The sequence below is a fragment of the Microcebus murinus genome, chromosome 7 (assembly GCF_040939455.1).
Source record: "Microcebus murinus isolate Inina chromosome 7, M.murinus_Inina_mat1.0, whole genome shotgun sequence".
Taxonomy (NCBI): domain Eukaryota; kingdom Metazoa; phylum Chordata; class Mammalia; order Primates; family Cheirogaleidae; genus Microcebus; species Microcebus murinus.
Window position 1 is genome coordinate 84,586,805 of NC_134110.1, and position 22,501 is coordinate 84,609,305.

General features: G+C 41.2%; 2 protein-coding genes across 2 annotated transcripts in view; both read left to right on the forward strand.

The window, feature by feature from the left end:
* The first annotated feature begins 970 nt into the window (after positions 1 to 970).
* RPL7 (ribosomal protein L7) lies at positions 971 to 4,040 on the forward strand. Its single transcript, XM_076005210.1, has 7 exons — positions 971 to 1,085; positions 1,881 to 1,989; positions 2,280 to 2,446; positions 2,754 to 2,891; positions 3,008 to 3,117; positions 3,427 to 3,636; positions 3,972 to 4,040. Exons 1-6 carry the CDS (start codon positions 1,072 to 1,074, stop codon positions 3,633 to 3,635), a joined length of 747 nt encoding a protein of 248 aa, XP_075861325.1. The 5' UTR covers positions 971 to 1,071; the 3' UTR covers position 3,636; positions 3,972 to 4,040.
* Positions 4,041 to 8,831: 4,791 nt separating this feature from the next.
* Positions 8,832 to 22,501, forward strand: part of C7H8orf89 (chromosome 7 C8orf89 homolog) — a 36,449-nt gene continuing 22,779 nt past the window's right edge. Inside the window, exon 1 of the mRNA XM_076005211.1 lies at positions 8,832 to 9,160. The gene's annotated coding sequence lies outside the window, so the exon portion shown is untranslated. The remainder of the gene's footprint in view (positions 9,161 to 22,501) is intronic.

Genomic DNA, 22,501 nt, shown 5'->3' on the forward strand with positions numbered 1-22,501 from the left:
TCCCCGCGGCTGTCACTCGGGTGCCCGGCTCTGCAGCGCAGCGCCGCTTGCAAGTCGGAGCGCTCCCGGCCGGCTCTGAGCGGGCTCCACGCTCCGCGCTATATAACCCGCGACCGGGAAGAGCCGGCGGCGGCATCGGCATCGGCCCTCCCTCCGCTCGGCCCTCCCCGCCCCCGGGCGCACCCCGCCCCCGGCCCAGCCCCCCGCCCGCCAGCCGTCCTCGGAGCCGCGCGGGGCAGCCCCTCTCACATGGCCGTGGCCACAGCCTCCAGCCCTCGTCGCACCTCCCTTCGCGGCTCACGCCCCCTGCCATAGGGTGTCCCGGCCTTCGCCTGCCGATCCCGGTGGTCGACAGAGCCCCAGCCATCCCCCTCCGGCCGTCCGGTCCTCGCTGGTCCCCGTCTCGCCACTTTCGTTAGCCAAGGCACTCCGGACGGCGCTGCCTGCGATCAGGCGCTGCGGAAGACAGCCCTGGAGGCTGGGGGAACGACGACGAGGACCTCGGCAGCGCGGCAAAGGGGGCGCCGGAGTCTGCGACTACGGTTGGCAGAGAGCCGGGAAGGCGGCTAAAAGTGACTTCGAATTGCAGCTATCCGTTTGGAACGTGGCCCAAAAGGCTCCCATTTTCCTGGCTGGAACAACCACCGCAGTGGCTGCCTACAGTCCCGGTCAGGCGGTGCCCTCCCGCCGGCGAAGTGGTGCCTGCCGGGATTTGTAGTTCGTACCCATGAGGCGCGTCACCTCAGTGCATTATAGGGAGGAACTCGAGCCTAATCTTGTTACCGCAGCCTGGGGATTAGGACCCCGAGTAGTCAAGGTGTCAGCACTCTTTGCTCTTGAATTGATTAAAACGTCTAATTAAATGCATATGTTTTTCTCATACGAATTTTACCTGAAAGCTATTGGAAGAGGATAAACTAGGCAGGTCTTAATTTTGCGTTTGCTGGGCGGGTTTTCAGTTCTGGATTATTTTCTGGCTTATCCTAGGACGCCTATGAATCGTGGGGCTTCCCGCTCAGTCTTTAAGTGGGCAATGCGCATGCGCCAACTTCCTCTTTTCCGGCTGGAACCATGGAGGGCGCAGAGTAAGTTGTTTCTCGTCTTCTTGAGAATCCTTCCCCATCGTCGGAACCAGAGACGTTTTGTCTCTCTTTCTCCCCATCTGACTGTGGCTTGCACCATCGCCCGCTTGCTTGTGTGTTTATGACGCTCGTGACACCAGGGGGACCCCCCCAAGCTAGTTTGAGAGGCAGGCGGCCTTCTGGCGGAGGTCTTGGAGAGTCCCGGAATGAGACGCGAGGGCGGAGTATGTGCGGAACCGGCCGGCTGGGTGAAGGTCCAGTCCTCCGTGGAGGGTCTTTCCAGGAAGGCGCAGAACGTCTTGAGTTGGGTTCGCCCTTGGTTGCAAATAGGCCCAGGCGTGCCTGCCGTCTTGCCTTTGCTTTCAGCATGTGGAGCTTGAGACTTGATCCATGGTGGCGGTGGCTTTTTGAAAGAGAATCCTAACCTCTTTCCCTTAAATATTGAGGATCGGTGCCAGCAGCAGTCTTTCAGTTTAGCACGTGTTGTTATTTGCTGTGGATTTTTGTTAGTCGTCGTCGGAGGCCGGGGCTGATGATGAAATTGGTATGAGTTTATTGTTTTGTCCCATGTGGTGGCTTTTAAGTAAAAATAGTCCTTGTTAAAGGATAAAGTTATTGCATGGAGAGATTCTAAAATCTGCATTCTACACCGTAGCATGCCAGAGCAACTAAAAGATACCTAGGTGGTTAGAGCCAGCGACAGTCGTTCTGTTAAACACCGAAGTACTCAGTACTTTGGGACTAATAGAGCAGCGTGAGTTTTTTGAGCTGTTGACGTTCTCCGTTTGTTAATACTAGAGAGAAGAAAAAGAAGGTTCCTGCTGTGCCAGAAACCCTTAAGAAAAAGCGAAGAAATTTCGCGGAGCTGAAGATCAAACGCCTGAGAAAGAAGTTTGCCCAAAAGATGGTGAGTAAACTGTTTTGAGGCATTTACCACGTCAGAAGACGCATTGTGATTGAGATTGAGAATGAGGTGGATGTTCTTGGCAAAACATAACTTCATTTACTACTGTACCAAGCAGTTGGTTAGCTCCCTAACGTGGCATTCTCAAGTAGAGGCACTGTCTACCTTTTGGAATGTTACTGTGTGTTCTGGCAAGAAAAAGGTTTCAAAGGAAGGTTTTGTTTTGTTTTGTTTGAATGGCTGGTATTGCTAATTGTGTTTAGTAGCTAAAAATCTTGTAATTTGGTTTTCAGCTTCGAAAGGCAAGGAGGAAGCTTATCTATGAAAAAGCTAAGCATTATCACAAGGAATACAGGCAGATGTACAGAACTGAGATTCGAATGGCTAGGATGGCAAGAAAAGCAGGCAACTTTTATGTACCTGCAGAACCCAAATTGGCATTTGTCATCAGGATCCGTGGGTAAGTTCAGTTTTTAAAACAAAAGTTACACAACCCCAGCAAAATGTCACATTCTTTCTGGGAGCCCTGATTCTGAAACATTGTAATAACAATATTTGTGGGGGGTGGTGATCATTTTAATGGTTTAGTTGAGAGCCCTTAGACTAAAGCTGCTATCCATTAGTTGAATTCAGTTTAGTGTCTACCAGTGGTTTTGAATCTTTGTAATATGAGAGGATTCCTATCTGTTTAGGTAGGACTTGTGGGTTGTCCAAAATAAAAAGTTTGGTAAAACCCAAAAGAATATTGTGGCCCCTTTCCACTACAGTATCAATGGTGTGAGCCCAAAGGTCCGAAAGGTGTTGCAGCTTCTTCGCCTTCGGCAGATCTTCAATGGAACCTTTGTTAAGCTCAACAAGGCTTCAATTAACATGCTGAGGATTGTAGAACCATATATTGCATGGGGGTAAGCCTATTTTTTCCTTTGGTTTCTGTTTGGTAAATTGGCTGTGTGGCACAGTGAATCTTAGATGCTTTAACAATAATAATCTTATTCTTTGATCATTTCTGTTTATCTTTCAGGTACCCAAACCTAAAGTCAGTAAATGAACTAATCTACAAGCGTGGTTATGGCAAAATCAATAAGAAACGAATTGCGTTGACAGATAACGATTTGATTGCTCGATCTCTTGGTAGGTTCTGTTTGGGGGGGAGGGAGTTTGATATTAGACCAAAATGGTAATTTTCTGGCACCTTGTGGTGCTACATTTTTCACTATTATGAAGTATATTGTATATTCACTAATCCTTGATAAGTCCGAGGAAAATGTGAGGTGATTTCATTGGCTTGAGCCTTTGTAAGTAAAATCATATGTACCTCTTTGTTTACTCTTGAATTACTCTTTTCTCACAGCCTATAATTGTTGGATGCCGGTAAATTATAGTGATCGTTTTAAAACTTTTTGCAACTTTAATGATCTTAAATAACCTTAAAATTTTTAGGTAAATATGGCATCATCTGCATGGAGGATCTGATTCATGAGATCTATACTGTTGGGAAACGCTTCAAAGAAGCAAATAATTTCCTGTGGCCCTTCAAGTTATCATCTCCACGGGGTGGAATGAAGAAAAAGACAACCCATTTTGTAGAAGGTGGAGATGCTGGCAACAGGGAGGACCAGATCAATAGGCTTATCAGAAGAATGAACTAAGGTGAGAGACTGCATCCTGAGAGAAGTTGTCTTAATACCAAAGTAAAAGTGGTAATGCTAAATGCTTGTTAAATATGGATGGGGGTGGTTGAATTATTCAGTGTTTTCACTGGGGGGGGGGAATCAACTCTTCTATATGATTATAGTTGTTTTCATTACTCCTTTTGAGGACATTCTGGAAAAGTCTATATACACACATACATTTCTAGTTTATTTATAAATGAAAATTGGATGCTCTTAAAAATGTAAACTCATTGTTACTTCCTTGTAACTGACTTATATTACTTATGGGCTGTTAGCGTGTTTCTTTAATGGGTTTATTTTTTTTCCTTTCAGGTGTCTACCATGATTATTTTTGTAATCTGGTCAGTTAATAAACAGTGACTGCTTTCAAATTGAAATGTATTGTTGTATTTGTGACTTGTTAGCCTGCCTCTCTCTCTGCCTTATTGTGGCAGATCTTGGTGTGATAAAATTACACCACATCAACAGCTCATTACATACACAGAATCAGGGTCTAGTTGTATCATAAGGAAAACATCTCTTGGGTTCTTAAAGTTTTTCTCTATAAAGAAGGAGATAATTTTTCACCTTTGAATTGTGCTGAGTCAAAATGAGTTTAAGAAAGCTCGATTTGGTTCGGGCGTGGTGGCTCACTCCTGTAATCCTAGCACTCTGGGAGGCCAAGGCTGGCAGATTGCTCAAGGTCAGGAGTTCGAAACCAGCCTGAGCAAGAACGAGACCCTGTCTCTACTAAAAGTAGAAAGAAATTAATTGGCCAACTAAAAATATATAGAAAAATTAATTAGCCGGGCATGCTGGTGTATTCCTGTAGTCCCAGCTATTCAGGAGGCTGAGGCAGAAGGATTGCTTGAGCCCAGGAATTTGAGGTTGCTGTGAGCTAGGCTGATGCCATGGCACTCTAGCCCGGGCAACAGAGTGAGGCTCTGTCTCAAAAAAAAGAAAGCTTGTTTCATACGCATTTGTATGTGATTTGTAGATAAAGTAGTAAAAGTTTGGTTTACCAAAAATATAGTTGCTGAAATTCTATTTCTCAGACTTTGGCTTGCCTATTAAACTACCGTGTTCTTGATTTGCATCTTTTGCCATACTTAGGTGAATTATGAACAATTCCATTACATATTATGGATATTAAGAAGGAAGAAACAAAGTTTGTGCAAGTTATTTTGTAGCATCTTAGCACTCAGTGAAATTAATGACCCAAAACTTGGAAGTTCTGGCATTTAATAAAAAACATTATTTTAGGTACCATCTTACCTAGACTAGTGAACTGAAAATAAGTGTAGACTGTAATATGTATACAGAAATGTAAGAATTTTTATGATCCTCATTGATTGTGCAAGGCTCTGATGCATTGTGAAACATCCCTTGTTAATTCTTTTGGCACTGTTGGAACATAGTCATTAATAGCTAGATACCTGTACTTAAGAATTTCTTTAAATTCCTTGTTCCTGGTCTTGGAAACGATTTCTTTGGATTAGTGAGTTTCTTTAGGGTCAGTGAATTCTAGAGAGAAAATAAGAAGATAACTTAGTTTATAAAAATGTGTGTTTATGTGTATACCCATGTTTTGCCAGAAATTTATTACCTTAGTGAGCTGTTGGGTCAATGTAAAAAACCAAAATCAAAGAGTTTATTTCAAAATTTCTTATTTTGTTTTACTGGTTAGGTAGATACAGGTTACACCTCCTGCCCCCAGTCTTTACACTTCCAGTGTCCTGAAAGTCCTCCTTAGGATAGAAACAATATAAGAAGTGGCACTGTATACAAAATATTTAGCAAAACATATTTTAAAATAATTTTTTAGGTTCACAACAAAATTTAGGAAGCACAGGATTCCGGATCTTTCTTTTCTCTAGTGTGGCAGTCAATGTGTTAAATCACTTTCTAAGTGGGACCTGAGGCTAGAGGACCAGTAAAAGGGGAAATGAGGGAGGACTTGCAAAGATCCAGGATTGCCATAGAGAAAGCTGAAACTCTTGCAGGGGACTTGAGGAACCTAGGCAGTTCCAGAGAGGTGGGATAAATAGACAAAACTTATAGCATCACTGTCAGAGAGTAAAGTGGGATGATAAATCTGCTTTCATAACAGGATTGTGTCATTGCTTCCAAGGGATCCTCCACTAGAAGGTCTGGGCACCCAGTAGGTTCTACTATAACCATTTACTTCACATGTGCTTTTGTACCCTTCAAGGTTCTAGCTTTCTCTTACAGATCTTCCCCTGACTATCCTAATTTTTATAAAGTTGGCCTTGCACTCAGTGGCCTTTAGCTGTTGTTACTTAGAATTTTCTTTGAAGGTGCATTTGTGTTGGGCTGGATTAAGAGTGGTGGCTTTAAGGCCAGACTGCTTGGGTTCATATCCAGTTTCCAATTATTAGTATCAGCCAATAAATCAATCTTTGTCTCAGTTTCATCCTCAGCAAAATGGGGGAAAAAATTCCTAAGTTCATGGGCTTTTAATGAAGATTAAATATTAAATGGTTCCTTCCGATAAAGTAAAATGCTTAGAGCAGTTCCTGGCTTAAAATGCTCAAAATACTACTATGTAACATGAGCGCTTAGTGTGTGCGTACGATGGTGAACAGAAAATAGCCTCTGCTTTTATGTGCCATTGGGTGAGATAACACAGGTACAGTGAAATGAGTGCTACGGGGAGGTACGGCTTGTGATGCAGCCTCGTAGGGTGTCTGGGGGCCCACCTCCACAGAAATATGGACAACTTTCTGCTACCACTGTTTTCCCTTACAGATTGGGTGTCAAAAACAGCCAAAACGTGCACTCGTACATGTGCCTTCTGTTAGGTAGTAAACTTTTAGGCCAGGCCTTTTTAAATCCCTCCTTTCCCCCTCAGTAGCTGATACATAGTAAGCACTCAGTAATGAATGAGTTTCCCATTGCTGCTGTAACAAATTACCACAAATTTAAGTGACATACAACTTTATTGTCCTAACAGTTCTGGAAGTCAGAAGTCCAAAATCTGTTTCACTGGGCCAAATCAAGGTGTCAATAGGTCTATGTTCCTTCTGAAGGCTCCCCAAAATATATCTCTGCCTTTTCCAGTTTCTAGGAGCCCCTTGCAATTCTTGGCTCATGGCATCTCTCCTTCCATCATCTTTCTCTGATCTTCCTGCCCCTCTCTTTTATGAGAACCTCTGTGATTACATTAGGCTACTTGAATACTCCAGGATAATCTCTCCATCTCAAAATCCTTAATTTAAGCACATCTACAAAGTTCCTTTTGTTGCCATATAAGGTAACATTCACAGGTTCCAGAATTAGGGCATGGAAATCTCTGGGGGGACCATTATTTGATAACTTCATTTCTGGCTTTCCAGCTATATTATTTGTTCCTCAAAAATGACAAGTTTCTAATGTAGGGTCTTGGCACCTATACTTGTGTCTAGAACATTCAACCGCCCCCCGGTCTGCGCTTGGCCTTTTCATTCTGGAAAAAGGTCTTCCCTGACTCATCTTTCATATAACCCTTCTTGCTTCCTCCTCTCCCTCCCCTCTTCCTTTTCTTTCAACTTCTGGATCCCCTGTTTGTTTTTGTTGATAGCATTTTGTACTATCTGGAAGTCTTGTTGCTTTTCCCAGCCACTCCCCAATGTAAGGTTTGAGTCTTAGCCATCTCTTATTCTTGCACTTGGAACAACACCTGGTGCATTTTAGGCACTTTTTTGATTGAGTGAATGTAACCTCTTCAGAACAATAGCTGTTTAAAATCTTGAGTCTCCTATTACTGACACATTGTAGTCCTGGTATTTGGTGATGGGAATGGTAAAAGGAGGAATGAGGTCTTGGGACATGGGTTTATGTGTGTGTGTTACAGTTTACTTTGGGGAACTCAGAAAATTGAGTTTCATTGTGTAGGAATAATGGTGGGTTATAAAAATAGAACACTATGTTAGGGGAATACTGGAGACAGTTCATGCAGTGAAGATTGGAAAGTTTCACAAAGGAGGAAGAATTTGGATACCTGGTGAGAGAATAGTTTGAGAAAAGGCTAGAGTTTGGAAGGGGTGTCAAATAGGGATGTGATAGCCAAGAGGATATAGTAGCAAAACTCAAGGAGACCATTTGATGATAAACATTTGATCACTTACTGAGTGCCAGGATCAATCCACATAATCCTAGTTTGGTGGGTTCTCCACTTTGACTGCAACCCCAGAACTGAATTCTTAATTGAATTGTTTTGGAATGAACCCCAAACTGTTTTCTTCCTAAGTACTCCATGTGATTTTTGGTGTGCAGCTTAATCCTTCTATTAGGTAAGTAAACTATTATACCTGTTTTTTAGATAAGGGGGTAACTTTCCCTTGCCCAGGATCTTAAAACTAAGTTGTGGGGCCAGTATTCTATTCCAGGTCTAATTTGAGTTGGTTTTTTTTTTAATGAGAGAAGCTAGGAAGGGGTAGTAATTAGTATCAAGCTTAATGAAAACTGAGAAAAGTGTGTTGACGCCTGTTTCAGGAGTGTTTGTGGATCTGAAACCGTATTACCAGGGATAAGCTTGCAGCTCTAGCGGGGGTGAGGAAATGAAGGCAGAAGGTGCAGGACATAATTTAACTTAGAGTACAGACACAGATGCTACTGTGGGAGTCAGGGTGCTAGGCGTCCGAGCTAGGGAGGAGACACTTAACCTTTCACAAAGGAACCTAAACAAAGGAGTCAGAATGTGAAATTGGGGCAGACTGGGTGGAACCTTGTCACTTACCTAAGATTGGACTAGTCCGGGGTTGCTGGGCTAAGATTTGAGAGGTCCAGATTCATCAGTACTTTGGAAAGCCTGGTTACTTTGAATATGAAAAAGTCTTGATACAAGATGTTGTGAAACAACTCCGAGAACTGAATGACACCAACCTTTTCTGACTGCCACTGCCTGCTCCATACTGCATAGCACTTCAGCCCCCCTCACCTTGCGTCGCGACTGACGTTCACCCAGCCTGGATTCAGCACGTTTCCCCGACCCCACCCCAGCAGTCACCCCGAAAGCTAGGGAGTGCCAGCGGCCCCTGATCTGCCCAAACACCCGCCCTGGCCCGGAGCCCTAACACTGGGCCCCTTCCTCTGCGGAACTGCGGCCCGCGACCTCGGCTGCGGCAGCCCCAGGCTCCAGGCGCCTAGCAACGGGCGCGCGTCGGTCGCGCGGGCGGCGCTGCAGCCGCCTGAGCCGCTGGCCGGGCCGGGCCGGGCCGGGCCGCGGTCGCGAGCATCGCCGGGCTGCCGCCCGCGGAGCATGCTCGCCCCAAGAGCGGCGCCCGGGCGAGCGCGCGGCCGCCCGGCCCACCCTGCCGCCGCGGCCAGGCCCGCCACCAGGCCCGGCTGGGCCGGGGCCCGGGCTTCGCGCCGGGCAGCCGCTGGCTCCCGCGCTGCCCGCTGCCCCCGCTGACCACGCTGCCGGAGCCTCCGACCTGGGAGCCACCGGAGCCTCCGACCTGGGAGCCACCGGCCAGGCTTGCGAAGAAGCCCCTCCCCTCCTCGGCGGAGCTGCGGGGACAGTGAGTGCGGGCGGCGGGCGGGTCTCAGGACGAGCCCTGGCCCGGAAGGAGGCGGGGAAGGAGTTTGCAGGGAAGAGGGAAGCGGGACCTTTCCTCCGGGTCAGGGCGAAAAGGGAGATCGGCTCTAGACAGAGGTCATCTAGTCCAGCTCCCTCCCAAGAAGGGGAAACTGAGGCCCAGAGAGGCATGTGGATCACTCCAAAGGATTCCCCCTGAGGCGCTTTATTAGGGGAGTTGGCGGCCCTCTCGTGCGGGGTCCGGGACTAAACTGGAGAAAGAGCAGGCTGGACCTGTGTTTTCTCTCCACACCCCTCATGTCTGGTGCAAGCAAACACACATCTATCCCTTACGTGGACACACCCTTACAGGTTCACCCCCACAGCCCTCCAGGGTTTAAACTGAAGAGGAGGGCGGCATGCATTTGCTTTTGTCCCTTGCCCACCGCTGTAACTCCTTTCTGCCACACTTGCACCGGCCATGTGGACCAGGACTTGGAAGGTGGACCCTGTGAATTAGATTGTTCTAACCCTCTTCTCATAGGCATCAGGATAGCTGTGGAGCCTCTCTCCAGACAAATGCAAACAATTTTGCAAGCATTTTAAGGGTTTTATGCTCCCTGAAACACAAGAATCCCTGCTCTTCATCTTTACTGAGTTTTTATGTACGTGGTTAATAGCAAGTTACAATCTCCTGTTACAACGGTGTTCTTCCAAAATACTTCTGACATTTCCTTTTTAAGTTTTCCTTACATTTTTCAGACTACACTATAATGCATTAGTACTTCTTATTGAAACAGTATAGGAATATATAGAGTTAGAGGTGAATGCCCTCTTTCTACCTTCGTTCATTGCTTTGTAGCCCTTGTTAATTTGGTGTTCATCCTTCCATTCTTTTTTCCTTTGGTTTTTGTTTGTTTTGTTTTGTTTTGTCATAAATAGAATCATGGATTCTTTTGAGAAATTCTTTTTTTCATTTCAGTTATGGAGAATACTTTTCATACTAGTTTACTTATGTCTGCACTGAGTATTTCATAGTTCAGATGTATCAATTTATATAACCATTCTTCATTGAGTGTGGTCCTAATATTACAAACAATGCAACAATGGACATTCTAACACATGGGAACAGTTCTATAGAATAAATTCCTTGAAGCAGACAGAGTTGCTAGGTCGGATGTATATACATTTAAAAATGTTGATAGAATCTTACCTTCAAAAAGTGTTCACTGATTTACCTTTTCATTGTCAGGCTGTGGTAAGAAAGAAATGTTTATTATTATTTAAAAATAATTCCAACAATAGCTTCTGCTTATTGAATGTTTATAACATGTCAGGCACTGTGCTAAGCATGCATTTTAAAATTTACTCCTCACAAACCTTATGAGAGTCAGAGACACTATTATTTTCTTCCTTACCCAGTTGCTATGCAGCTACTGAAGGGCAGAGTCAAGATTAGAATCCAAGTTCAATTTACTTCGGAGCTTGTGTTCTTTGTAGGGACTGAATCCCTGCTCTGTCATTGACTGGGAACCATTTTTCATCGGGTTGTTTGAGGATTAACTGAAATCGTGTATTTTGTGTTACAGTAATGTCATTTCCTTTCTCCAGTAACTCCTGTAGAATTGGACATGGTCCATTGCTTCCTATGATGCTGGTTCCTCTGGACCCTCTGCCTCCCTGATCATTCCTTCTCTGCCTTTTCTTCATATTCCTGCCTTGTGTGTGTTTTAAGGAAATCTCTGGCTTCTCTCCTTCAAATCTCCTTTGCTAACTTTATTGCAGTTCTGCCCTTATTTTTCACCTGTAAATAGATAATTCTTAACCATTTTCATCTCTAAGCCTAACCTATAGCCCCCAATTCCTACCGCTTAGATCCAGGTTATATTTCCCCCTGGATGCCTTATACTCATTTTATCTAAAACTGAACTCCTTTTTGCCTTGCACCCCCAGACTAGCGTGTTCTCCTTGAATTTACCTTGTGGTTCCCTAATTCTTAGTCACCTCAGTTCACAGCCTCAGTCATCTTTGACTCCTTTTTCTTTGTCAAACCTACCAAATTTGATCAATGTCAATCCTGCATTCTCACTGCTACTCTAATTTAAGCACTCTATTTTGATAGCCTCTTAATTTCTCACCTTGGCTCCAGTCTCTACCATATTCATCTTCATAAAGCACAGCTATAAATATATGCTCTGTTCAAAAACTTTCAGTCGTCCACCATTACTCAAAGAAGACAATATAAACCACTTTCCCCAGCATTCAAATTTGTCTGTAATCTCATTCAAATTTATCATTTCAATATGAGTTAACATATAGAGTTAATGTACAGAAGTTTATTTTCTTGCTCACATAAAAATTCCAAGGCAGGTGTTCCTGTTCTCCATGCGGCTTATTTCTCATGATGCCTGTTTGATCCCCCCATCTCCAGGAAAACTAGAATACTTGTATTCTTTCTCCATGAAGTCTTTCCCATCTATATTTTGTCCTGGAATGCCTCTGCCCACGTTTCTTCCTGCCTAAATACTGTTTAAATGTCATTTTCTAATTTGTTCCAAGTCCTTTTTGAACTTCCAAGTGAAAGTAATATCTCCCCCTTTTTTTTTTAACTCCTCTAATTATTTATATTAATATATTTCCTAAGGCTTTCATTTTACAGACACAGTTTTATAGTTGTATGAGTGGCTATTGTTCTCTCTTCTGGACTGGAAATTCTGTAAAGGCTGAATCTCTATTTAGTTTATCTTTGTATATTCATGAACATGGCACATTGATTTGTATGTAGTACATGCTTAGTGAATATATTTGAGGAAGTGAACTGATATATTACTTGGGAACAAAAAGTTGCATGTATTTCATACTGCCAGCTGTAGTGCCAAACAGGTCCGTCCCAACATTTTCGTGAGTTAACATATAGAAATTTATTTTCTTGCTCACATAAAAATTCCAAGGCAGGTGTTCCTGTTCTCCATGTGGCTTTTTTCACTTGGGAAACAGAAACATAGAAGGACCCAGACTCTACCATTGAGTAGCATTTCACTCTTGTCTAAATCTAGTCAGCAGAAGGACACAGAGAAAGTATGGAGGAAGCCCAACTCTTCTTAAAAGCTTTTTGCAAACTGTTGCACATTACATTTGCTCACATTCCAATCACAGGGAGGCAGCCACTTCCAGGAACAACTCTATTCTCTGGAGGAGGAGCAAGAATGTTAGAAGACATTCAACATTCTCTGCCACAGTTAATTTCTACTCATCAAAACCTCTGGGACTTAGCATGAACATCACTTGCTTAACGAACAATAACAATACCCTCCAATTTCCCCAGTCTGGGTAAGGTCAGCAAAGGCTCTGTTGTCCTGCAGAATTTGAGCATGGCTGTATCATAATGACCTGTAATTGTTTGTTTATTCCCCAAGTAGACTGTATGCTTTTGTATCTTAATCATTTTGTATATCAGTTCCTAACACAATGCTTGGCATTGTGAATAAATATCTTTCTCAATGAATCTATAACTGGTCTTTACGTTCACTTGATAATTATTTTGGTTCAAACAAACCTAAAAATAAAGATGATCTTACCGCCTCCTGCTGTTTGATGTTTGGGTTATTCTTAGCCTCTTTTCCATTATTAAAGATACAGGATTTGATATCCTTGATGATAAATATTTGTATGTATCAATGGTTATTCCTTTAGGATAAATTCCTGTAAGTAGAATTGCTAGGTTGAAAGTATATAAAATTATAAAGACATAGATTGCTAGATTGCCCTCTGGAAATAGTACAGCAATACATACTCCCACTGAAACTTTATGACAGTGCCTATTGCTTGAAATAGACAAATCTTATTCTGTCTATTATTAATATTACAGAAAACATCTCTGTCATTTTGATTGGTGAAAGGAGTAGCTCAGCATAATATCTTGTTTTTATTTGAGTACTAGTGAGGGTGAACTTTTTATTGACCATTTGTATTTTTTCTGTAATGAGTTACTTAATCTTACTTCTTTAATAAATGCACTCACTATCATTTTTCTTTTTGATTTTAAGATATTTATATATAAAATAAATTCTTCATTTCTTTATGTCATTATTTAAAAAGTTATTCTGGAAACTACTGGGCAATGTGGCAGACTGAGCTGGCAAAAGAATCCCCATTCTGCTTCAATATATTTCAAATGCTGAGTCAAATGTAATTTATGGATAAGTGGCTGAGCTAGGAACTAAGGGAAGGAAATCCCCAGGTGCCTGGAATGAAGGAATATTCACACAGAAAGCCACCGTTTAGCCATCTGCTAAAAGCTGGGAGTCACAAAGGAGTACTGTTCCAGTTACTATGACTTCATAACAAATTTCTCCAAAACTTAGTGGTGCAAAACAACCATTTATTGTGCTCATGGATTCTCTGGGACAGGAATTCGGACAGTGCACAGCAAGGACAGCTTGGCTCTGCCTCACAATGTCTGAAGCCTTAGCAAGAAGATTTGAAGGCTCAGGACTGGAATCTTCCTGAGGGTTTATTTACTCCCGTGTCTGGTGGTTGATGCTGGCTGTTGACTGAGATCTTAGCTTTGGATATCAGCTGGAATCTTTACATATGGCCTCTCCATGTCACCTGGCTTCCTCTCAAAGTGGCAACTGGGCTTCAAAGGTGAGTGTCCTGAGAGAGTCAAGCCAAATATCACTTTTTCTGGCCTAGTGTTGGAAAGCTCAAAGTGTGACTTACTTCCGCTGGACTTTTTTGGCTGAGGAAGTTAGTTTCAGGAAAAGGAACCCCGAGCTCAGCTCTTGATGGAGGAATGTCAATATCGCACTGGAGGAAGAGCATGTGGGATTGGATATGCATTAGTGAAAACTACCATCTTTGAAAGATGCAATCTTCCATAAGTACCTTGACCCTAAGATGATAACTAGAAAAATACCACCCCCATCCCCACTGGCCTGAGGCAGCTGCAAGGAAGCTTGCTATCCACCTGAGCTATGGTAAGAAAAGAGTCAGCTGCTACAGGTAGAGCTTCATGGTCTGTACCAGCTCGAGTAAGGTGTGATTTACATTGCCACATGGCCAGGGGCCACACTCTAAGAAGTTGATATATTAACCAATCTGGTACCTCTGAAATCCAGGGCCAAGCAGAAACCTCTCCATTGTAGCAAAGTTTCCATAGCTCAAGGAACACCTGACTCTTGTTAGATAGCAATCTCTCTGTAGATGAGCTCACAAAGATTATAAATTATGTAAGGAAATTAACCACAAGGAAGGAAACTTGGCAGATGCTGCAAATAGGAGATTTGTACCCCAAAACTAATAGGATGGCATGGAAAAAATTTTAAATTTATAATATTCAAGAAGATGAAAGAATGAAAGCCATAAGGCAAGAACAGGGCAGTATGAAAAAGAACAGAAGGATTGTGATAAATGTTTTGTAAATCCTGGCACAATGTGGCACACCAAAGACTTACTTATCCCACCTAAAATGCCACTAGTGTTTGAGTGGAGACTCTCAGCATACAGAGTAAAGTAGGAGGAATTATGGATAACTAAAATGATTTCTGGTTAAAGATAGTCATTGAACACATTAACTCCCTCCTAAAATCCTACTGAAATGATAGAAAAAGGATTTTAAAAATTTAAATGGCATAACTTCATAAGAAATAAGAATAATAGAAGAGACAATATCAACAAAATTTGGGATATGGAACCAGAATGGTATTGGACTTCTCTCAACAATAACACTGGAAACATGTAGACCATAGAATGGTCCTTTCAAAATTTTTGGAAAAATTATTTCTAATCTGAAATTCTATTCCTATCCAAGTTATCATTAAGTATGGGGGAGAGATGTAGATAATTTTCAGACATACATGTTCTCAAACGTTTTTACCTGCTATGTACCCTTTCTTAGGAAGCTTCATATAACAAGGAAGTAAAAAAAAAAAAACAAACAGGCCGGGTGTGGTGGCTCACGCCTGTAATCCTAGCACTCTGGGAGGCCGAGGTGGGCAGATCGCTCAAGGTCAGGAGTTCAAAACCAGCCTGAGCGAGACCCCCTGACCCCCCCCCCCGTCTCTACCAAAATTAGAAAGAAATTAATTGACCAACTAAAAATATATATACCTTACATACCACTTGCTGCAACTATAAAAAAAATATATATATATATATACCAAAAAAAAAAAAAAAAAAAAGCCAAACATGGTGGCTCATGCCTGTAGTCCCAGCTACTCGGGAGGCTGAAGCAGAAGGATCACTTGAGCCCAGGAGATTGAGGTTGCTGTGACCTAGGCTGACGCCACAGCACTCACTCTAGCCTGGGCAACAAAGTGAGACTCTGTCTCAAAAAAAAAAAAATCAAAACGAACAAAAAAGCCTATATGCACATACACATATACATATATAAGTTTTAGAAATTAAGGCAATATATTAGCTCAGGGGTAGTTATGTCTTAGAGTAGGAAATGGATTTCTTCAATATGTCTGTCATTCATAGAAAAATTGACAAATTTCATCATATCAAAATTAAAAGTTTCTGATAAAATAAAAGACACCATACATGGGTTAAAAATAAACTAATAGAGGGAGAAGGTATTTGCAACATATAAAAAACCATTAATAGTACTAAGAATAGGTAAAGAACTACTACAAAGCAATAAGAGTAAGACAAAGCCCTTCACAAAAATGAGCAAACCATGGAAATAGGCAGTTCACAGTAAAGGAAACCTAAGTGGCAAATAAACACTGGTTTTCAGGCAAATAAATAATATAACGATGAGGCACCATTTTACATTAGAAGATTAGCAAAAATTAAAATGTCTCAATCATTACAAATGTATGTAAGAATGTGGGTAAACAAAAAACTTACCGGAGTACTGGTTGATATAACCACTTAGTATAAATTGAGATTAGCACATGGAGAATAATCTAGTAATAGTACGTAAAGTTAAAAATTTGCACTCTTAAGACCCAGTGAATCCAATTCTAGGTATATTACCCTGTAGAAATATACATGTATACTAACAGTCATATGCAAAGATGTTAACTTATTTGTAATATTGGAAATATTCACATTATGTAATATTGTAAATATTCACAATATACATGTATACTAACAGTCATATGCAAAGATGTTAACTGTCACATTATTTGTAATATTGGAAAATTGGAAAAAATTCACATGATCACCTATACGAAAATGGATAATTACATATTCATATAATTTATTATGATATAAACAATGGTTAAAATGAACAAGCTAGATCTGTATGTACTTATATGTGACTAAACCCTGAATGAAAAGAAGTTGCAGATGGTGTGTATAACTTGTTTATGTAAAACTAATAAAAGGTCAGAACAATTCAGTGTATTTTCAATGGATACCTATAGCCAATGTAGTTAAAGTATAAAAGCACACTTTCAAGGATTCACACTATATAAGAGTGATTGCCGCCGGGCGCGGTGGCTCACGCCTGTAATCCTAGCACTTTGGGAGGCTGAGAGGGGCGGATTGCTCAAGGTCAGGAGTTCGAAACCAGCCTGAGCGAGACCCTGTCTCTACCAAAAGTAGAAAGAAATTAATTGACCAACTAAAAATATATATACAAAAAAAAATTAGCCGGGCATGGTGGCGCATGCCTGTAGTCCCAGCTACCCGGGAGGCTGAGGCAGGAGGATTGCTTGAGCCCAGGAGATTGAGGTTGCTGTGAGCCAGGCTGACGCCACGGCACTCACTCTAGCCTGGGCAACAAAGTGAGACTCTGTCTCAAAAAAAAAAAAAAAAAAAAAAAAAAAAAGAGTGATTGTCTCTGGGAAAGGAGGAGAATGACAGGCGGATGGAAAAATACTTGCTTGCTTTTCATTAAAAAATATGTGAAGCAAATATGCAAATTCTTAAACTTTGTTAATCCTGCATGGGAAATACGTGTTAACATTATTCTCTGTACTTCTGTATTTTTAAAACAATAAAAGAAAAGACCTCCAAAAGATGAAATAAAGCCGGGCACGGTGGCTCACGCCTGTAATCTCAGCACTCTGGGAGGCCGAGGCAGTTGGATTGTTTCAGGCCAGGAGTTCAAGACCAGTTTATAAGGCCCAATGTCTACAAAAAATAAGAAAAATTAGCCAGATGTGGTGGTGTACGCCTGTAGTCCCTGATACTCGGGAGGCTGAGGCAGGAGGATCACTTGAGCCCAGGAGTTAGAGGTTACTGTGAGCTATGATGACACCATTGTACTCTAAAAAATTAAAGGATTAGACTTCTTACAGGTCTATAAATCAGTGATTTCTGTTGAACCATTCCTTTATTTTTCAAGTAAGAATCTCAATTCGGACAGCAGTAAGGTATTCTTTTTATACAGATATATAGACCTGACTTCAAAAAACTGGTTACTACTGTACTAAATTTTCAATGACTTTCACTTATCCACTTATTTTGGTTTGGGGATGAGGGAGTACAGACAATTCTGATTCCAGTAATCTTCCATAGGATGAATTTTTATTTCAATGTCTGAGGTTGTTTTTAAAAATGAAGATTTTTTTTAAAAGTTGTTTTTCATTTTATTGAATGATTCTGTTCCCTCTCATGAAGAAATGAAAGATGTTCTTGATACTGTAGGTTTTTAATGAAGGTTCTTATATTAACCTAAACAACTTTTCATTAATATACTAGTGTTTTTTCAGTGAGCTTAATCTGTGTAAACAGACACCTCTTACCTTCTTAATACCGTCAAAAATATAGGTAGGCCTAACTAGATCTCTTTTACTACATTTAAAAATTTTTGTTTAACAATTCTTCTTTTAAAGCAGTGTGCTTCAAGTGCTGGGTGTAGTGCTGATTTTAAAATAGCGACAGTAAAAGCTAAAGCTGTTTGACATTTCCTCTGTTCCAGATATTGTGTCACGTGATCGTGTCATGTGATCTCCTAAGGAGTTGGGTTGTTGATGTTACATCATTGGAGGAGGCAGACAGCAGTACTTGAGAGTACAGTCTGCAGGAGTGCTGAATAGGTGATTGCTTAGAACTACCTGCGTATATTAAGTGTGCTGAAGGTTTTCTGGGTGGATGAATTTATCCGGTGACAGTCCAGGGTCCACGTAAGGGTTAGTGGCCCAGATTAATGGAAGGGAGCACTGTGTGTCTACCACTGCTTCTTATCAGTGCAGATCAGACTGTAATGATTGTTCCAATTTTTCTATTGTACTGAGCTTGGAAAAATTCTTTATTATAACAGAGACTATTGTTTCAATGTGGTTTGATATGGTGGTATTTGATCTCTAGTTAACTGAGAGGTTTTCATCTTGCCTTACAGTTTAGGACAGCAAAACTTATTGCCAGTTTTTAGGGAGAATTGTGGCATAACAACCAAAAATCTGTCATATTTACGATCCCTTTTGCTCAAATTCCAAAGGACAATTATTAAGTATTTCCTACATTATATTATCAGACATGGAGGGAGGGAATGACATGTTCCAACTGATTTTTAAATAGATGTTTTGCCCTTGCCTGTGTAGCAGAGATCCCTAAAGTCTTCTCATAGTACCTGTTCCCCCTTCTTTCTTGGTAAAAGGACTCCTGATTTTTATGCATACACGATATGCCCAGAATAAAGACTACATTTTCCATATTCTTTTGAAGCTCGGTGTGGCTATGTGGCTAAGTTCTAACCAGTAGGATGTAAGCAGAATAAGTAAGTGTGTGATTTCTGGAAAGTGACCTTAAAGCGAAGGGGAGAGTGCCCCTCTCTTCCCTTCCCTCTTCCTGTAGGTTGGAGCTCAGTCTTGCTGTTTTTTAATTGGGGAAAATGCCCACTGTATCCCAAAGTAGAAACAGCTGCAAGCTAAAGCTCCCTATACCACTCAGTTGCAGCAGTTAGCAACTCACACCTGATGTCCTTTCATCTAGACTCTCACCACTACCCTCCCCCTCACACACCCATTATATTGAAGCCAATCCCAACCGTGATGTCCTTCTATCCATGAATGGATCTCTAAAGATAAGAGCATCTTATCTTTAAGATATGTATCTTTAAGATATGTATCTATGGATCTCTAAAGATAAGAGTTCTTTTAAAAACACAAGCCACTATGACGTCTTGAAAATATTAATCACAATTCCTTAATGTTATTAAATATCTACTCAGTGCCCAAATTTCCCTGATTGTCTCATAAAGCATCTTTTTAAAAGTAATTTGTCCAAATTTCATACATTGCAATTGTTTACTATATTTCTTAAATCTCCTTTAATCTATAGATCATCCCTTCCCCTCCTTACTGGTTGATCGATTAATTGTAATGTATTTGAGGAAAGAAGCTGGTTATTTGTCCCAGGTCAAAGTTCCACAGTCTGATTTCGCTGATTGCATCCCCATGGATGCCATTTAATATATTGCAGGAGTTAGATTGAAAGGCTTGATCAGGGCCAGGTATGGTGGCTCACTTTAGGAGGCTGAGGCAGGAGGATTGCTTAGGGCCAGGTGTTTGAGAACAGCCTGGGCAGCACAGCAAGACCCCTATCTCTTAAGAAAAAAAAAGGGCTTGATCAGAATCAGGTTTGACTTTGTTCGGCGAGAATACATCCTAGGTGGTAGAGTTCCATCAGGAGGCACATGACTGGCGAAGTTGATACTGCAGCCAGGGAGAATTCTTCTGGGAAACATCAGCTTTGTTTTTAATGCTTTTCAACTAATTGGACAAGCCTCACCCAGATTATTGAGGATAATCTCCTTTATGATGTACAGTTAGCTGCCCATAGATGGTAACCATATCTACAAAATACCTTCCCAGTAACATCTAGATTTGTGTTTAATTGAATGACTGTATACTATAGCCTAACCAAGTTGACACAAACAATTAATCAGCACAATTGCCAAACTCCATCCATTAATCAAAGTTTGCAAAATGGTGATATTTCAATACTATTGTTCCTTAATTTATTAGCTGAAATACTCTAAAAAGAGAAACTTCCCTATCATCATTTATTTGGATAAATGTTGGTTATTTCCTTAATAGGTTGGGTTTCAAATTAGGTTGATTCTTTAGTATCCTCCAGAGATAATCAGTGGGGTTTTTTATTTATTTTTTTTAAAGTACCGTTCAGTAGTGCCTGCTTATGCTTGGTTTCACTTTCGTGGTTTCAATTACCTGTCATTTCAGTTATCTGTTGTCAACCAAGGTCAGAAAATATTACATAAAGGGAGGTATTTTGAGAGAGAGAGAGAAAGACTATATTCACATAACTTTTATTACAGTATATTGTTGAAATTGTTTTTATTTTATTATTAGTTATTGTTATTAATCTCTTACTGTGCCTAATTTATAAAGTTTATCATAGGTACATATGTATAGGAAATAACATAGGGCATATAGGTAGGGTTCAGTACTATTCATGGTTTCCGGCATCCACTGGAACATATTCCCCTCAGATGTGGGAAGATTACCATATCATTATATTTTTATGTATTATACATATTTTTTTTTGAGACAGACTCTCACTCTGTTGCTGGTGCCCAGGCTAGAGTGCTGTGGCATCAGCCTAGCTCACAGTAACCTCAAATTCCCAGGCTGAAGTGATCCTCCTGCCTCAACCTCCCAAGTAGCTGGGATTACAGGCACGCACCAACACACCCAGCTAGTTGTTTTCTATTTTTTAGTTGCCCAGCTAATTTTTTTCCTACTTTTAGTAGAGATGGGGTCCTGCTCTTTCTCAGGCTGATCTCAAACTCCTGAGCTCAAGCAATCCTCCTGCCTTGGCCTCCCAGAGTGCTAGGATTACAGGTGTGAGCCACACCACACCCGGCCATATACATTCTTAATATATGTCAATCCATTGCAGTTAAAAATCTTCTTAATGTTTATAGTCCTGTCTTTGGTCAGTTGAAACTTCTTCAAGTTGGTGACTGCCACAGTTACAGTTGCCTTTGGTAGAATCCTAGATTTCTAGAATAACAAAATATTCCAAGTTCATCTTGTGTATTTCCTGCCACAGACCTGGACTCAGCTATTTCTTCAAAGGGCCCTCATTTTGGGGTATGTGTGTGTGTTTTAGTCAAGAATGGAATCACAATCTGGTTATTAGGGATTTTAATGCTGCTGATTTGGTCATTGTTTCTGGGCCCCTCCTCTTCAGTGGACAGAGCTAGGAAACATTTGTTTTGGTTTGTTTTAAATAAAAGTCTTATATTGATACTTCTATTTCATATTTAGGACTTTGGGAGGTTTTACTTAATTCTATTGATCTTAAATCTGTATCTTTTTCTCCCACACTGAAAATCCTGGTTCCTATCAGCACCATATAAATGTTTATTTACTAAAATTTACCTTGAACCATGAGGTAGGTCCTGCATGTTCAGGGTGGTCAAACAGTAAGATAGAAATGCCCTGGCTCCCTGGCACCACCCTGGGGGGGCTGGCCAGGCTTATACTTGAGGGAACATCTTCTTGTTTAAGCCACTTATTTGGATTTTCTGTCATTTGAAGCCAAAATAATACGGGGAGCTACAGTGAATTTCTGACTTTTAAAGGAGTAAAATATAGTAAAATGTATTTAGTATTAAAGCCTTACTTGGGCTTTGTTGCAGAAGGGTTTTCAGAATCTTTCTCTCCCTCAACTGTCAGTATGAACATCAACAGTTAGCTTTGGTCTGTAGAATTGTTGAAAGTCTCAATTGTCACTATTATTTTTGTGTGTGTTTTAGAAATTGGTGTTGAGAGAATGAATACATTTTTATGTCTACTTGCTTAACTGGCGTTTTTTTTGTAGTTGTCTTCAACACATATTTTATATTGGTCATGGTATTTTATCGTCTTATTTCCCATACCCTTGAATTCATGTGTTAAAGTCCTAAGCCCCAGTTCCTCAAGTGTGACCTTATTTGGAGATGGGCCACTTACAGAGGTGTCAAGGTGAAATGAGGTTATTAGGGTGAGCCCTAATGCAATATGACCAGTGTACCTATAAAAGGGAACATTTGGCCACAGAGATATGCACAGAGGGAAGATGATGTGAAGTCCAGGAAGACAATGTTCTACGAGCCAAGGAGGCAGGAAACACGTTTCTCCTCCACAGCCTGTAGAAGGAACGAACCCCACCAACACCTTGATTTTGGACTTCCAGCCTCCACAACTGTGAGACAAGACATTTTTGTTTAAGTCACCCAGTCTCAGTACTTTGTTATAGCAGCCCTGGCAAACTAATGCATATTGGTTGCTTTTTTGGGTGCTATTTCCTTATTCTGTCGGCTCTTGTTTAATAGAAACGTTTTTATTTTTTATCTTTGATTTTTATAAAGCAATTGTTCATGACCTCATCTTCCCCAGGAAAATGCTTAGTCAGTGATTTACCTTCTTTTGTGTTTTCA